General features: G+C 69.1%; 4 protein-coding genes across 5 annotated transcripts in view; 2 read left to right on the top strand and 2 right to left on the bottom strand.

Annotated features, from left to right (window-relative positions):
* Positions 1-581: 581 nt before the first annotated feature.
* Positions 582-3,871, top strand: RARRES2 (retinoic acid receptor responder 2). The gene is made up of 5 exons (XM_071456449.1): positions 582-1,232; positions 2,276-2,377; positions 3,026-3,130; positions 3,204-3,317; positions 3,735-3,871. The coding sequence occupies exons 1-4, from the start codon at positions 750-752 to the stop codon at positions 3,315-3,317; spliced, it is 804 nt and encodes a 267-aa protein (XP_071312550.1). The 5' UTR covers positions 582-749; the 3' UTR covers positions 3,735-3,871.
* A 191-nt stretch (positions 3,872-4,062) lies between these two features.
* On the bottom strand, positions 4,063-6,779 carry LRRC61 (leucine rich repeat containing 61). 2 transcript variants are annotated; one of them, XM_071456446.1, is made up of 2 exons: positions 6,681-6,779; positions 4,063-5,994 (listed from the first exon to the last, which is right to left on the bottom strand). In XM_071456446.1, the coding sequence occupies exons 1-2, from the start codon at positions 6,726-6,728 to the stop codon at positions 5,065-5,067; spliced, it is 978 nt and encodes a 325-aa protein (XP_071312547.1). In that variant the 5' UTR covers positions 6,729-6,779; the 3' UTR covers positions 4,063-5,064. The 2 variants fall into 2 exon arrangements, with proteins under 2 accessions (XP_071312547.1, XP_071312548.1); XM_071456447.1 differs by having other exon boundaries at positions 4,063-5,934; positions 6,681-6,741.
* Positions 6,780-6,962: 183 nt separating this feature from the next.
* On the bottom strand, positions 6,963-10,628 carry ZNF467 (zinc finger protein 467). The gene is made up of 4 exons (XM_071456426.1): positions 10,569-10,628; positions 9,956-10,015; positions 9,765-9,845; positions 6,963-9,457 (listed from the first exon to the last, which is right to left on the bottom strand). Exons 2-4 carry the CDS (start codon positions 9,981-9,983, stop codon positions 7,827-7,829), a joined length of 1,740 nt encoding a protein of 579 aa, XP_071312527.1. The 5' UTR covers positions 9,984-10,015; positions 10,569-10,628; the 3' UTR covers positions 6,963-7,826.
* A 1,204-nt stretch (positions 10,629-11,832) lies between these two features.
* The window catches only part of LOC139605013 (SCO-spondin-like), a 30,873-nt gene continuing 26,431 nt past the window's right edge, over positions 11,833-16,274 (top strand). The window contains 8 exon segments of the mRNA XM_071456346.1: positions 11,833-11,918; positions 12,631-12,987; positions 13,071-13,153; positions 13,778-14,124; positions 14,651-14,753; positions 14,924-15,082; positions 15,163-15,268; positions 15,806-16,203. Coding sequence (XP_071312447.1) covers positions 11,833-11,918; positions 12,631-12,987; positions 13,071-13,153; positions 13,778-14,124; positions 14,651-14,753; positions 14,924-15,082; positions 15,163-15,268; positions 15,806-16,203 — 1,639 coding nt within the window.

The following is a 16,274-nucleotide window of genomic DNA, read 5'->3' as shown; positions in this document are numbered from 1 at the left end:
CATTCCCGGGGGCCAGGAACCCATTCCCGGGGGCGGGATCCATTCCCGGGGGCAGGAGCCCGTTCTCGGGGGTAAGGATGCCACTCCCGGTGGGACACGACAACACTGGCGGTGGGACAGGGACATGAAGCCATCCCTGCGGGACTGGAGGTTGTTCCCAGGAGCAGGAGCCCATTCCCGGAGGCTGGAGTTTGCTCCCAGGGGACTGCAGCTCGTTCCCGGGAGGCAGGAGCCATTCCCGGGGGGCAGGAGCCATTCCCGGGGCTGCAGGGTGTTCCCAGCGGACTGCAGCCCATTCCCGGAGTCAGGAGCCGTTCCCGGGGGGCAGGAGCCGTTCCCGGGGCTGCAGGGTGTTCCCAGAGGACTGCAGCCCATTCCCAGGAGGCAGGAGCCCATTCCCGAGGGGCAGAAGCCATTCCCGGGAGGCAGGAGCCATTCCCAGGGGGCAGGAGCCCATTCCCGGGAGGCAGGAGCCGTTCCCGGGGGGCAGGAGCCGTTCCCAGAGGACTGCAGCCCATTCCTGGGGGGCAGGAGCCGTTCCCAGAGGACTGCAGCCCATTCCCGGGAGGCAGGAGCCCATTCCCGGGGGGCAGGAGCCCATTCCCGGGGGGCAGGAGCCGTTCCCGAGGGACAGGAGCCCATTCCCGGGAGGCAGGAGCCGTTCCCGAGGGACAGGAGCCCATTCCCGGGAGGCAGGAGCCGTTCTGGGGCTGCAGGGCGCTGGCAGGGCAGGATGGCATTCCCAGGTCATGACGCCATTCCCGGGGTCTGTCCACCGATCCCATCCCATCCCACCCCATTATCCCATCCCATCCCACCCCATTATCACATCCCACCCCATCCCATTATCCCATCCCACCCCACCCCATTATCCCACCCCATTATCCCATCCCATCCCGGCCCCTCCTCCCGCGCCCCGCGGCGGGGGTGGGGGGGGTGACCCGCGGGGCCGTCCCGGGGGCGGATTTGGGGGCAGATCCCAGGAAATCGGCTCATGCCGGCCCGACGCCAGCGGCCCGCGGATCCGTGAGGCAGCTGCGGGCGGGATGGGGCTGCCGGTGTGGCGCTGGCTGCCGCTGGCCCTGGCGGCGGCCCTGGCGGCGGCGGCGGTGGCCGCGGGGCAGTCCCCGCTGCAGCGGCGCGTGGTGCGCGATGTGCTCGAGTATTTCCACGGGCGCAGCAACGTGCACTTCCTCTTCAAGGAGCGGGAGCTGGACGGGCTCATCGAGCGGGTCAGCAGCGGCGTTCCGCACCCGGGAGCCGGGATGGCCACGGGAACGGGGAGGGGGCGCGGGGGTCCTGGGGGGAACGGGGAGGGGACGGAGTGGCCGGGAGGGAGCAGCGGTGGAGGGGTCATCGAGGGGGTGGGCAGGGATTGGGATTGGGATCGAGGATTATTGGGGGCTCAGGGTGGCCACGAGGACAGGGAGGGGGTCAGGGTGGGGGGTCCTGGAGGGGGCACGGGTGAACGGGGTCTTCGGGCATGGGGGCAACAGGATTTGGGGTTCAGGGTCCGGGATGACCATGGGAATGGGGAGGGTGTTGGGGTGTCCCAGGGGGAACAGAGAGGGTAGGGGTGGGGATTGGGGTGTCCTGGAGGGACAGAGAGGGTCGGGGAGGGGATTGGGGTGTCCTGGAGGGAATGGCAGATGGATGGGATCATCAAGCAGGTGAGTTTGGGATTTGGGATTGGGGTTCAGGACTGGGATCTGGGATGGCCACAGGAATGGGGAGGGGGTCGGGTGTCCCACAGGGAATGGGCAAAGTGCCGGGGTGCCCTGGGGTGCCCAGGACCGGCCCTGCTGGCCAGACTGAGCTCGGTTATTCATTAACAGATCCAAGCTGATCCCGGTGCCCCCGGAGCCGGGGCCATCCCGGGGTGCCCCTGCACACTGTCCCATCTCTGGGAAGGGCCAGGACTCCAGGGACCCCCACTTTGGGGCACGTGCCAGCCTTGGGGCCACCCTGGGGTCATTCCTGGGATGGGTTTACCTGAGGGTTTCCAGCATTCAGGATCGTCCCAGGGTTCAGGGTCCCGCCTGGGATTTGGGGTTCCTGTGGGAGCTTTAGGGTCCTCTCAGGGGTTGGTGTTTGGGGGGTTCAGGGTCTCCCCCAGCATTTGGGGTCACTCCTGGGGTTCGGGGTCTCACTGGGGGCTGTATTCCCTGGGAGTCTGTGGGGTCTGGGAGTGACTCCAGAGGTCCGGATGCCACTGGGGGGGGTCCAGGCCCTGCCATGCCACGCCTACCACGCCCTGCCACCCCCGTTCCCCCAGGAGGACCCTTCGGGGACCTTTGTGCAGCTCCGCCTGGGCCTGGCACAGACCACGTGTCGGAAGCGAGCGCCACAGCGGCACTGCCGGGTGCTGGAGAGCCGGGTGAGGCACCTGGGGACTGTCCTGGGCTGTCCCTCCTCCCTGGGGCAATGGGCTGTCTCTCCTCCCCTGGGGCACATGGGGTGTCCCTTTTCCCTTGGGGCACATGGGCTGTCCCTCCTCCCCTGGGCCACATCCCAGAGTGTTCCCATCTCCCTTGGGCACATCCTGGAGTGGTGTCCCCTCCCCCAGGACACTTTCCAAGCTGTCCCTCTCCTTTGGGCCACGTCCCCACTCCTTTGGGGCATATCCTGGGGTATTCCCTATCCTTTGTGGCACATCCCCCCATAGGGCCCCATGCCTGGGTGTCCCCCATCCCTTGGGACCCATCTCTGGGTGTCCCCCATCCCTTGGGGCCCATGCCTGGGTGTCCCCCTCCCTTGAGCCCATCCCTGGGTGTCCCCTCTCCCTTGGGGCCCATCCCTGAATGTCCCCCATCCCTTGATCCCATCCCTGGGTGTCCCCCCACCCTTGTGGCCCATTCCTGGGTGTCCCCCATCCCTTGGGGCCATCCCAGGGGTCCCCCAGCCCCTCAGCCTCCTGCAGACCCGCTGTCCCCCCCCCTGCTGCTGTGGGTGGGACAGAGGGGACAGTGGTCAGTGCCAGAGGGTCCCCAGGGCTCCCAGGGGTGACATGCCACCGTGTCCCCAGCGGAAGCCGATCTGCCTGGCCTGCTACAAGTTCGACACCGGCGACGTCCCCAAGGTGCTGGACAAGTACCACAACTGCGGCCCCAGCCACCACCTGGCGGCCAAGGTGAGGTGTCCCCAGTGCCCCCCGGTGTCCCCCGCCGTGTCCCCAGCCGGTGCCAGCCCCTGTGTGCCCGCAGGAGATCCGGCAGCGGGACGAGGCCGAGTGCCGGGCGGTGGAGGAGGCGGGCAGAGGGGGGGACACGCCGTACCTGCCCGGGATGTTCGCCTTCTCCCGGGGGCTGCCAGCCTAGGTAGGTACAGGGACAGGGGACAGGGGGCACAGGGACCCTGTCACAGCCTCTCTGTCCCCTGGGCATAGGTGGGTATGGGGACAGGGGACAGGGGGCACTGGGACCCCGTCACAGCCCCTCTGTGTCCCCTGGGCATAGGTGGGTATGGGGGGACAGGGAACAGGGGACATAGGGACCCCATCACAGCCCACTCCATGTCCCCTGGGCATAGGTGGGTATGGGGACAGGGGACAGGGGACACAGGGACCCCGTCACAGCCCCTCCGTGTCCCCTGGGCATAGGTGGGTATGGGGGACAGGGGACACAGGGACCCCATCACAGCCCCCTCTGTGTCCCCTGGGCATAGGTGGATACGGGACACCCAGGGACAGGGGACACAGGGACCCCATCACAGCCCCCTCTGTGTCCCCTTTCCAGGCACCACGGCACCGGTGGACGCTGCCATGGCCTGCCCCGCTTGTCACCCCCCAGCCCCCTGTGACCAAGGAGGGTCCTGGACGTGTCCCCCCCTCCTGCCTGTCCCCTGTCCCCAATAAACCCAGTGCTGGCTCCGCTCTCACGGCTCTTATTCCCACCTGGCACCGCCCGTGTCACCCCCCGTTGTCCCCAGGGGTGAGATGGGGACACTGTGGGTGGGCAGTGGGTTCCATGTCACCACTGCCTGCGTCACCTCTTGTCCCCAGGGCTGAAAGACACGGACACGATGGGTGAGAGACCCCTGAGGCAGCAGGACAGAAGGACACTGGAGGGTGGGACATGTTTAATGCACAGTGCCACCACGTCCCCTGTCCCCGAGATGTCCCCCAGCCAAGGCTGGGCTCCCCACGGCTGCTCTGCTGCTCCCTGGGGACCCTCTGCTGGGCTGGGGTGTCTCTGGGGGTGCCCCAGCTCCAGTGTGGGGGTCCCACAGCTCACAGGAGGAAGGAGACAGGCTTGTGGTGGCTCTGGAGGTCTCAGGGTGACCGTGTGGGCTCTGGGGGCTTTCCTGGATCCATTTCTGGGCTCCCACGGATAAGGAAATGAACTTGGGCAGGGCTGAGGGGCTCCTCGACCTGGTTTTGGGGTCTCACACTTCGGAAGATGAGGGAGCTAGACTTGTGATGGCTCTGGGGGTATCCCAGCCCTGGCTTTGGGGTCCCACAGCTCAGGCTGTTGTGGCTCTGGGGGTTCTCCTGGCCCCGTTTTGGGGTCCTATGGCTCAGATGATGGTGGCTATGGGCTGTGGTGACTTTGGGCGTTCTCCTAGCCCCGTTTTTGTGGTCCTGTGGCACAGATGATGGTGGCTCTGGGCTGTGGTGGCTCTGGGGGCTCTCCATTCCCATCTTTGAGGGTTCTCTATTGCCATCTTTGGGTGTTCTCCATTCCCATCTTTGGGGGCTCTCCATTCCCATCTTTGGAGGTTCTCCATGCCCATCTTTGGGGGCTCTCCATTCCCATCTTTGGGGGCTCTCCATTCCCATCTTTGGGGGCTCTCCATTCCCATCTTTGAGGGTTCTCCATTCCCATCTTTGGGTGTTGTCCGTTCCCATCTTTGGGTGTTGTCCATTCCCATCTTTGGGGGCTCTCCATTCCCATCTTTGGGTGTTGTCCGTTCCCATCTTTGGGCGTTCTCCATTCCCATCTTTGGGCGTTCTCCATTCCCCTCTTTGGAGGTTCTCCATTCCCATCTTTGGGGGTTCTCCATTGCCACCTTTGGGCTCCCACAGCTCAGCCAACGCCATCTCCAGCCCACGTGTCTCCGCGGCGCTCAGAACCCGAAGTCCCCGTGCTGCCGGCGGCCGAGCGCGCGCTGTGCCTGCGCGATGGAGTCGTCGGCGCGGCGGCCGAGCTCGCGGCACTCGCGCAGGGCCTGGCCCAGCTGCCGCGTGGCCTCCTCCAGCACGGGGCTGCGCCGCGCCGGCCGCGCCTCCCAGAAGCCGGCGCGCACCCAGGGCTGCGGGGGCTCCGCGGGCGCGGCCGCGGGCGCGTCCTCCCCGTCCAGGGCCGCGTCCAGCTCGCGGCACAGGCGGAACAGCTCGCTGCCGCGGCCCGCCACGCGCTGCCCGTCGATGGCCTTGAGGCCGGGCAGCATGGCGGCCAGCGCGGCGCGGTAGGCCGGGGCGGCGCACAGCGGGTTGGCCAGGCCGCCGCGCGGGTCCCGCAGGCGCAGGCTCTCCAGGTGCCGCAGGCCCTGCAGGCAGCGCAGCTGGCGCAGGCTGCGCAGGCGGTTGCCGGCCAGGTTGAGCTGGCGCAGGCTGCGGCAGCCCCGCAGCGGCTCCACGCTGGCCACGCGGTTGGCGGCCAGGTTGAGCACGGCCAGGGCGCGCAGCGCGGCCAGCGGCGCCAGCCCCGCGATGGCGTTGCCCGACAGGTCCAGCCACTCCAGGTTGGAGCAGTCGGCCAGGCAGCCCAGGTGGGCGATGCCGCGGCCGCGCAGCCGCAGCAGCAGGATGGACTCCAGGGAGAACTCGCCCGTCGTGGCCTTGAGCAGCGCCGGCGTCACCCGCACCCCAGAGCCTTCGTCCTCCTCCTCCTCCTCCTCCTCCTCTGATGCCTCCTCCTCCTCCTCTGATGGCTCCGACACCTCCGGCTCCTCTGACGCCTCCTCCCCACTCCCCTCCATCCCTGTGGGGAGGTCCTGGGGGGACAGCGGGGCTGGGGTGGCACCGGGGATCCCCCGGGATGGCCTTGGGGTGCCCTGGGGTGTGGGGACACATGTGGTGTGCGAGGGCGGCACAGGGACACACATGGGGCACGTCTGGGGGTGTCACCTTCTCCTCCCCGCACCCCTCCATCCCCATAGTGGGGTCCTGAGCAGGGAAAGGGGCTGAGGATGGCACTGGGGAATGGCTCTGGATGGACACGCTGCTGTGTCCTGGGGTATGGGGACACTTGTGGGAATCTGTGCAGGAATTGGGGTGCAGAGACATATGTGGGAAACATCTGGGGGTGTCTTGTGGGTGTGGGGACACATGTAGGACCCAAAGGCCACTGGTGTGGTCAGGAGACACACGGGGATCATATCTGAGGTGAACCTGGGGCACAGGGACAGCTCCAGAGCCCACGGGGAGCCCCCACACCCCAAGCGGCCCTCACCCCAGCACCCCTCAGACCCACCGTGTTCCATCCCTCGGTGCCCCCAGGCCTCCCCATTCCCCCGTCGGTGCCCCCGTTACCCCCCCAGCGCTCCCGCACCCAGCCCCCGACCTCACCGACCCCCCCGTTCCCTCCCCCACTGCTCCCAGACCCTTTTGTGGTTCCCCCGTGACCCCCCCCGAGCCCCTCCATTCCACCCGCCCCTCTCCGCCCTCCCGGTGCCCCCAGGTCCCCCCAGATTCCCCAAATCCCCGCTCCCCCCCCCGTCCTCCCCCCCCCCGCTCTCACCGCACGGCGGCTCCCAGCGGCCCCCGAGGCCCCGCCCCCCGTTGCCATGGAGACTAAACCCCGCCCCCGTTGCCATAGGGGCGAGGTCCCGCCCACCGCGAGGCCACACCGCCTGTCTCCCCCCTTGATTGACCACACCCCCTTCCTCCAGGCCCCGCCCCCCGCTGCCCCCGGCCCGTGCGCGGGGCCCGCGATCACGCAGAATTCTGTAAAAACGGCTTTATTGACACTGCGGGACACCCCCGCTGCCCCCTGCCCACGGGGGGACACCCTCCCGCAGAATTCCATACAAACGGCTTTATTGGCACTGCGGGACACCCCCGCTGCCCCCTGCCCACGGGGGGACACCCTCCCGCAGAATTCCATACAAACGGCTTTATTGGCACTGCGGGACACCCCCGCTGCCCCCTGCCCGCAATGGGGACACCCCTCCCGCAGAATTCCATACAAACGGCTTTATTGGCACTGCGGGACACCCCCGCTGCCCCCTGCCCGCAATGGGGACACCCCTCCCGACCCCGCCCTGGGGTCCCCCCGGGTCCCTCTCACCGGGGGTTTTCCAGCGCCACTGACCACCACACTCCGGGGCTGCTCCTGCGCCGCTGCCCGTGGCAGAACGGGCCGGGATCCTGTGGGATCCTATAGGATGCTGTGAGATCCCCCTGCCGGGGCCCCTGGCACATCCCAGTGCTCAGGATGTGGCACCAGCGCATTCTGGCACCTTCAGGGCTGAGGGGTCACCACCGGCACTGCTGTGGGCACTGGCACAGCCCGGCACAGCCCGGCACAGGGTGCCAAGGATGCAGCAGTGGCAGCCATTGGAGAACCCGGCACACCCCAGTGCTCAGGATGTGCCACTGGAGAACCCGGCACGCCCCAGTGTTCAGGACGTGCCACTGGAGAACCTGGCACACCCCAGTGTTCAGGACGTGCCACTGGAGAACCCGGCACACCCCAGTGCTCAGGATGTGCCACTGGAGAACCTGGCACACCCCAGTGCTCAGGATGTGCCACTGGCAGCCACTGGGTCCCCTGGCACATCCACAGCAGCCATCAGGGTCCATGGCACCTCCCAGCACCTCCTGACACTGCCGTGCCAGGGATTCACCACTGGCAACCACCAGAGCCCCTGGCACCTCCAGGCGTTCAGGGGCAGAGGGTCGGGGGCTCTGGCCAGCCCAGCTGGGACCCAGTGACACCGGTGCCAGTGGCAGCGGTGGCTGTGGCCATCCCTGCCCCAGCGGTGCCCGTGCCCATCCCTGTGCCCGTGCCGGTGCCGTGGGTGCGCTCGTGGCGCTCCAGGTGCGTTTTGCGGGTGAAGCCGCGGCCGCAGCGGGCGCAGTGGTGGGGCCGCAGCCCCGTGTGCACGGCCTGGTGCCGGCCCAGGTTGGTCTTGGAGCTGAAGCGGCGGCCGCAGCGGGCGCAGGCGTGGGGCCGCGTGCCCGAGTGCACCAGCAGGTGCCGCGCCAGGTGCGCCTTGCGCCCGAAGCCGCGCCCGCACTGGGGGCACGTGAAGGGGCGCTGGGCAGGGGGCACCTGTGGGGGGTCCTGGGCACAGCCCTGGCCGCTTTTGGCACCGGGCACCTGCAGCCGGGGCTGGTGGTCCTGGGCACCGGGCACCTGTGGCTGGGGCTGCAGGAGGGGCGGGGTGTCCTGGGCGCAGCCGTGGCTGCCGTTGGCACCGGCCACCTGTGACAAGAGCTGAGGGTCCTGCACGAAGGGGGGCTCGGCCGTGGGCACCTGTGGGGGGTGCTGGGGGTCCTGGGCTGGGGGCTCCTGTGGGGGCTGCAGGGGGTGCTGGGGGTCCTGGGCACAGCCGAGGGCTTGGCTCTCCAGGTGCTGCCACAGCTGCGATGACAAGTTCTGCTTCCAGGGGATGCCCGTCCCACACTGGGGGCAAATGAGCAGATTCTCCTCGGCAGGGCCGTCCCTGTCCCCGTCCCGGTGCTCGTCCAGGTGTCCATTCCCAGCTCCCAGCACCGCTCCCGTGTGCAGCCCCAGGTGCGGCGCCGGGCTCTGCTTCCAGGTGAGGCTCATCTCGCACCCCGGGCAGGGCAGCGGCTTCTCCTCGGCAGGGCCGTGCCCATCTCCGTGCCCGTCGGGGTGCCCGTGCCCCGGGGCGGGGTCCCCGTGCAGGCGCAGGTGGCGCAGGAGGTGCTGGCGGTGGGCGAAGCGGCGGGCGCAGCGCGGGCAGGGGTGCGGCCGCTCTCCGGTGTGCGTGCGCAGGTGCCGGTCCAGGTGCGTTTTCTTGCGGAAGCGGCGGGCACAGCGCGGGCAGGGGTAGGGCCGCTCGCCCGTGTGCGTGCGCAGGTGCGAGCGCAGGTGGATGCGCTGGCGGAAGCGGCGGCCGCAGTGCGGGCACGGGAAGGGCCGCTCGCCCGTGTGCACCCGCAGGTGCCGCGTCAGGTGCGCCTTCTTGCCGAAGGCCTTCCCGCACTGCGGGCAGCAGAAGGGCCGTGGGCCGGGCTGCGAGCGGCGCCCGCACCCGCCGGGGCTCAATCCCACGCCCGTGCCCGTGCCCACCCCGAGGCCGATCCCGATGCCGTCCAGGCGCGGCCCCGGCCCCCAGGCCGGCAGCACCCCGTACCCCAGCTCCTCCGGGCACGGCTCCTCCGCCTTGCAGGCACCGGCGATCCCCGGGGACCCGGCGGGCTCGGCGGCGAAGGCGCCGGGAAGGGGCGGCGGCGTCAGCGGGGCCCCGGTTCCGGCTGCGGCCGCCCAGGCCTCGGCCTCATCCTCCTCCTCCTCCACCTTCACCTTCCGCACCAGCCACTGCCCTGCAGGGACACGGGAGGGGACGTGCCAACGCCAGGGTGTCCCGGCACAGCCACCGGGACACGGGAGCTGTCACCCAAGGACGTGGAGCTGCCACTGGCACCGGGCACGGTGACCATCAAGGCCAACGGCACCGGGGACGTGGTGACAGTCACTTCAAGGACCTGGCACAGTCCCTGGCCCTGGGGACATGGTGACCATCCCCCAAGGACCCAGCACTGCCACCAGGCCCAGGACAGGGTGACAGTGACCCTGTGGCCCCAGCGCTCCCGGGACAGGCCTGGCACTGCCGCTGTGACCGTCCCTCACCTGAGTCGTGGAGCTCTGGCTCCCCTGGATCATCCCTGTCATCCTCGGGGGTCACCTCCGCCTTGGGGACCACCAGCCATTCTGGGGGGACAAAGAGGCACAGACAGGTCCCTCCCCGGCTCAGGGGGGCCCCGAGCACCCCGGGACCCCGCGGGCCCCCCCGAGACCCCCCGGAATCCCCCAGTGCCCACCTGAGCCAGTGCATCCCGGTGCTTCCATCTCCTCCCGCTCCGTCCTGGCCACGGCGGGACCTGCGGGGTGGGGCACGGGGTGAGCCCCCCCAGACCCGAGCTCGGGACCCCCTGCCCACCGGGGGGTTCGGGATCCCCGCGACCCCCGGGCGCGGTGGGGGCGGACCCTCTCCTGCCTGGTGGGTCCGGGGGGGTCTGCAAGGGTTCGGGGGCAATCCGGGGGGGTTCAGGGGGGTCAGGCAGGGCTCGCAGGGATCCGGGGGGGTCTCGTGGGATTCCCTGGGGCTCTGGGGTGTTCCGCGGGGTTCCCGTGGAGTGGCGTCCCCGTCCTGGTCCCCCAGGAGCTCACGGCCACCCCACCGCCATTCTCCGTCCGCCCTGGGCCCCCGGTACCCCCCCCCAAGCCCTTTCCGCACTCCCAGCCCCCTCAGTCCCCCTTGGTCGCCCCCCAAGCCGTTTTTGTTCCCCGCTGTCCCCTCCGTGCCCCCTTCCCGTCCCCGCCCTCCCATCCTGCCCCTCCCCGCCGCTCCGCCCGCCCTTCCTGCCCCTCCCGAGCCCGCTCCCGGTGGCGATCCCGGTGGCGAACCCGCTCCGGTCCCGGTCCCGCCCGTACCCGCGGCCTCGGGGCTGCCCCGGCCCCGCCGCCGCCGCCGCGCCCCGCCCCCCGCGGTGGCCGCCGGTCCCCCCGCCCCGCCGGGACCGCCCCCCCCGTGTCCGCACCCCCGGGCTCCCCCCGTGTGTCCCCGTGTGTCCCCGTGTCCTCCACCCTGCGCTGTACCGCGTGTCCCCCGGGGAGGGGACACGGACAGGGACACGGCTGGGTCGGGGACAGCATGGGGGGAGCATGGGGACACGGGCAGGGACACAGCGGGGACATGGACAGGGACACGGGACAGGGACACGAGGGGGACACGGGGGGGACACGGACAGGGACACGAGGGGGATACGGGAACATACAAGGGGGGACACGGACAGGGACATAGGGGGGACACGGACAGGGACACGGACAGGGATACAGTGGGGACACGGGACAGGGACACGGGGGAGACACGGGAAGGGACATAGGGGGGACACGGACAGGGACACGGCGGGGACACGGACAGGGACACGGCTGGGTCGGGGACAGCATGGGGGGAGCATGGGGACACGGGCAGGGACACAGCGGGGACATGGGACAGGGACACGGGGGGGACACGGGAAGGGACAGGAGGACACCGGGGGACTTGGGGACACTCAGGGAGGCATGGGGAGAACAATGGGCAAGGACACGGGATAGAAAAGGGGACATGGAGGGCACGGGGGGGGACACACGGAGGGCATGGGGGGGACACGGGGGGGACACAGAGGACACTGTGGGGGGGGACATTGGAGAACACAGGACCGGGCTGTGGGGGGACATGGGGCTGGGAGGACACAGGGGACATGAGGGGACACCGGACAGGGACGTGGGGGCACGGAGGGGTACAGGGGACACAGACAGGACACAAGGGGACATGCAACAGGGACGGGGGGACACGGGGGGCTGATTGTGACCAGGACCCGCTGCCCTGCCACATCCGTGTCCCTGTGCCCCGTGCCGGATCCCGGATGTCCCGCGCCATTGCCTTCTCCCAGGAAACGGGGAGATGTCACCCTGGTGTCACCATGCCCCCCCAGCCGCCAGCTGTGCCCAATCGGCTTCACCACAGCTGGTGGCACTTCTGGGGACTTCCCATAAATCCCGGAGCTGCCGGGCAGTGCCAGAGCTGGGGCCGGTGAGTGGCGCTGGGGTGGGTGACATTGGGGTGACCCCGCGGGACCCCTGGCCGCGAGGACACCCGGGAATTGTGACAATGGGGGCACCTGGATCCCACTTTTCCAGGGACACCGGATCGGACATGGCCGCGGTGGCAGGGCCGGGGGTCACCAGGGGAGTGGCGGCCATCGCCACACTATGGGTGACAGCCGTGGGGGCAGCCACAGGGTGAGGAACGGGGATGGGAATGGGAATGGGAATGGGAATGGGAATGGGAATGGGAATGGGAATGGGAATGGGGATGGGGAATGGGGAATGGGAATGGGACGGGGAATGGGAATGGGACAGGGAATGGGGAATGGGAATGGGGATGGGGAATGGGGATGGGGAATGGGGAATGGGGAATGGGGGATGGGGATGGGAATGGGAATGGGAATGGGAATGGGAATGGGGGGATGTGAATGGGAACTGGGACTGGGAATAGGAATGGGAATGGGGAATGGGGAATGGGGAATGGGGAATGGAGAATGGGAATGGGGAACGGGAACTGGGAATGAGGACTGGGAACTGGGAATTGGGAACTGAGAATGGGTTTGGGAGCTGGGAAAGAGAACTGGGAATTGGGGCTGCAAAATAGAGATCAGGGCCTGGTACTGGAAATGGGGACTAGGAGGTGGGAATGGATGGCAGGATCCGGGATGGGAGCTGGGATGGGAGCTGGGATGGGAACAGGGTGGGAGCTGGGATGGGAGCTGGGAAAGAGAACTGGGATGGAGCTGGGTGGGAGCTGGGGTGGGTGCCAGAAGCCAGGGTGGATCCCTGCTGGGTGCCTGCATGGAGGCTGGGAGCTGGGATGTGTGCCCAGAGTGGGGATGGATGGGGGGTGCCAGATGGGAGCTGGGCTGGAGCTGGGATTGTGCTGGGTGCTGGTGGATCCCAGGTGGATCCCGGGAGGATCCTGGATGGATCCCGGGTGGATCCCAGCGGATCTCAGGCGGATCCCGGGTGGATCCCAGCGGATCCTGGGTGGATCCTGGGTGGATCCCGGGTGGATCCTGGCGGATCCCAGGCGGATCCCGGCGGATCCCGTGGCTGCCCGCAGGCGCTGGTGCGAGCGGACAGTGCTGGTGACGGAGCAGGAGGAGGTGACGCCGCGGCGCGAGGCCGCGGTGCCGTGCCCCAGTTTGTACCAGTACAGCCTGGCCGGGTGGCGCCTGGACCGGGACCGCACGCGCCGGGACCGCGGGAACTCCCCCGGGGACACCGGCACCGAGCCCGCCCTCTGCTACATCTACCGGTGAGCCGGGGGGGGGGGGGGGGGGGGGGTGCGGCACCGGGTGGCACCGGGGGACGCTGGGTGACACCGGGGTGTCCCCACAGCCCTCCGGAGATGCAGCCGGTGGCCCGGAACCGCACGGAGCGCGGCTGCTGTCCCGGCTGGAGTGGCGCCCGCTGCACCGAGGGTCAGTGAGGGGGGACACGGGGACACCCGGGGACATCCCTGCAGTGCCATTCCCAGCGGGAGCTGGGATGGGCGTCACTCCCACCGTGTCATTCCCAGCGGGGGCTAGGAGCGGGGCTGGATGCCAGGACGGGAGCTGGGTACTGGGATGGGAATTGGGAACCAGGATGGAAGTTGGAATGGGAACTGGGAGCTAGGACTGATGCTGAGATGTGATTTGGGAGCTGGAATGGGAACTGGGAGCCAGGATGGGATTTGGGAGCTCGGATTGGAACTGTGTGCCGGGATGGGAACTGGGAGCTGGGACTGGTGCCGGGATGGGAACTGGGAGCTGGGATTGGTGCTGGGATGGGAACTGGGAGCCAGAATGGGAGTTGGGAGCTGGGATGGGACTTGGAATGGGAACTGGGAGCCGGGACTGGTGCTGGGATGGGAACTGGGAGCTGGGACTGGTGCTGGGATGGGAACTGGGAGCCAGAATGGGAGTTGGGATGAGCGTCACTCCCACAACGTCATTCCCGCCGTGGCACCCTCACTGTGCCATTCCCTCTGGGGGCTGGGACAGGTGCTGGGGTCCGTGCCATCCCCTGTGCCCCGCGGTGTCACCGCTGTCCCCGTCCTGCAGGCCCCGGCTCCCTGGGCCGCTGTTTCAGCGCGTGGCAGTGCCAGGACAGCGCCAGCCACAACGGCAGCGCCATGAGCCGCGCCGAGTGCTGCCGGCAGCCCTGGGGACACAGCTGGCGCCGCGGGGACAGCGGGGGGCCCTGCCTGCCCTGCACCCGCCTGCCCCTGGGCGGGGACGGGGGCTCCCCGCGCCACCGCGGGCCCCCGGCCGCCTGCCAGGCCTGGGCCGGGTCGCGCCTCCGCACCTTCGACGGGCGCCACTTCGCGGTCACCGGGAACTGCCGGTACAGCCTGGCCACCGCCACCGACGGCACCTGGGACGTCACCATCGGCCTGGGACACCCCCGGGTACCGGGGGGCGCGGGGAGGGGCGCTCAGAGTCACCGCCAGCCTGGAATGGGGCTGGGATGGATGGTGGGGACAGGGATGGGGACGGTGCCTGGCGTGTCACCAACACACACACACACACACTGGGAGAGGGGGACAGGATGGGTCACCAGGGCCACTGCTCCCATTCCCGGAGGGGGAATGGGGCTGGGAGCTGAGATGGGTGATGGGGTGGGGCTGGGGTGGGGCTGGGGTGGGGCTGGGGTGGAACTGGCAGCTGGGATGGGAGCTGGAATGGGTTTTGGGGCTGGGATGGGGTTTTGGGGCTGGGATGGGGTTTTGGGGCTGGGATGAGGTTTTGGGGCTGGGATGGGGTTTTGGGGCTGGGATGAGGTTTTGGGGCTGGAATGGGGTTTTGGGGCTGGAATGGGTTTTGTCCCTGGGATGAGTTTGGGACCTGGGATGGGGTTTGGGATGGCACACCCATGGGTCCATCCCTGGTGACTGTGACACACCTGAGTGTCCCAGTGCCACCCCCCTGCCACAGGAGCTGCACATGACCTTCGGGACAGACACGGTGGTGGCCCAGGGACGGAACGTGTCGGTGAACGGGGCAGCAGTGCCAGAGGGACGCCCCTACCTGCACAAAGGTGAGGTCCCCAAGGTCCCCAAGGCCACCAGGCCGGGGCAGGGTGGGGATGAGCCCCCAGTACCACCAGGAAGCACCAGGACATGGAGATCAACCACTGGAATCCCTGTCCCCATCCTGTCCCCATCCTGTCCCCATCCTGTCCCCATCCCGCCCCATCCCCTCGTGCAGGGCTCGGTGTCACCTGGCCGGGTGAATGGGTGGCCGTGGCCAGCAGCCTGGGTGTGCGGGTGGCCTGGGACGGGCACCTGGCAGTGACAGTGACAGTGGAGCCCGAGCTGCGCGGTGGCACCTGGGGGCTCTGTGGCACCTACACCGACGACCCTGCAGGTGAGCCCCACGCACCCAGTGCCACCCCCACCCTGCCTGGGTGACACCCCCGAGCCCCCACCCTGCCTGTCCCCCCCCAGATGACTTCATGCTCCCTGACGGGGACATCGCCGCCATCGCCGCCGCCTTTGGCAGCGCCTGGAAGGTGCCGGTGGCTGGCACAGAGGTACCCGAGGGGGGGCCAGGGTGACACCCCGTGCCCTCTGGGGGTCCCCGGCGGTCGCCCCCGCGCTGAGGGACCCCCGGCTCAGCCCCTGTGCAGGGACGTGCCCGAGGGTGGCACCAGGTGCGGCCCAGGGGAGGTGGCGGCGGCGGTGGCCACGTGCGGGCGGCTGCTGGCCCAGCCCTTCCGGCAGTGCCACGGCGAGGTCAGCAGCACCAGGGGGGCCTGGGGGGCCCGGGGGGGTCTGGGATGTCCTGGGGGATCCATGAGGTCCCAGGGCTGTCCCGGGAGGTAGCGGGGGGCTCCTGGGAGTTCCGGGGGTCCCAGAGTTGTTCTGGGATGTCCTGGGGGCTCCCAGGGACCTCTGGGGGGGTTTGGGAGGGTCCCAGGGGATTCCAGAGAGTCCTGGGGAGTCTGGGAACTTCCCGTGGGGTTTTGCAAGATCCCAGGGGGTCAACGGGGTCAGGAGTCTTGGGGTGTCCTGGGGATTCCAGGAGGTCCTGGGAGGCCTGGGAAATTCCAGGGAGGTTCATCCTCAGGGAGGTCCTGGGGTCTTTTAGGCTGTTCTGGGCTGTTCTTGGGGTCACCTGGGCTGTTTTGGGGTCTTCTGGGATCTCCTGGGATGTTCTGGGCTGTTCTGGGATGTTCTGGGATGTTCTGGGGGTCTCCTGGGCTCTTCTGGGATGTTCTGGGATGTTCTGGGGTCTTCTAGGGGGTCTTAGAGGATTCTCACTGCTGCTCCGCCCCCAGGTGGACCCCAGCGGGTTCTATGCAGCGTGTGTGGCACTGCTGTGCGGGGACGGGGACCCACTGTCACCTCCCGGTGCCCTGCCCTCCCCCGGCGCCCTGCCCTCCCCCGGTGCCCCACCGCCCGCCGCCTGTGACACGTTCGCCGCCTACGCCCGGGAGTGCTCCCGCCGCCAGCTCGATGTCCCCTGGCGCCGTCCCGGCTTCTGCGGTAGGAACCGGGGCTGTCCCCTGGCCGCCCCCTCCCCGCGGTGCCGCCGGTGCCAGCGCGGTGTCGCCTGT

The sequence above is a fragment of the Agelaius tricolor genome, unplaced genomic scaffold (genome assembly GCF_023055355.1).
Source record: "Agelaius tricolor isolate 1412-34295 unplaced genomic scaffold, bAgeTri1.0.p SCAF_58, whole genome shotgun sequence".
NCBI lineage: Eukaryota > Metazoa > Chordata > Aves > Passeriformes > Icteridae > Agelaius > Agelaius tricolor.
This window is presented reverse-complemented; position numbering and strand designations above follow the sequence as displayed.

Coding starts and splice junctions, on each gene's coding strand:
- RARRES2 (XM_071456449.1), top strand. CDS start 750: ATGACGCCATTCCCGGGGTCTGTCCACCGATCCCATCCCATCCCACCC. Junction 1,233..2,275: donor TGGACGGGCTCATCGAGCGG/GTCAGCAGCGGC, acceptor CCGTTCCCCCAG/GAGGACCCTTCGGGGACCTT. Junction 3,131..3,203: donor GCCACCACCTGGCGGCCAAG/GTGAGGTGTCCC, acceptor GTGTGCCCGCAG/GAGATCCGGCAGCGGGACGA.
- LRRC61 (XM_071456446.1), bottom strand. CDS start 6,728: ATGGCAACGGGGGGCGGGGCCTCGGGGGCCGCTGGGAGCCGCCGTGCG. Junction 5,995..6,680: donor CCGCTGGGAGCCGCCGTGCG/GTGAGAGCGGGG, acceptor CCCACACCCCAG/GGCACCCCAAGGCCATCCCG.
- ZNF467 (XM_071456426.1), bottom strand. CDS start 9,983: ATGGAAGCACCGGGATGCACTGGCTCAG. Junction 9,846..9,955: donor ACCGGGATGCACTGGCTCAG/GTGGGCACTGGG, acceptor TTGTCCCCCCAG/AATGGCTGGTGGTCCCCAAG. Junction 9,458..9,764: donor GCCAGAGCTCCACGACTCAG/GTGAGGGACGGT, acceptor GTGTCCCTGCAG/GGCAGTGGCTGGTGCGGAAG.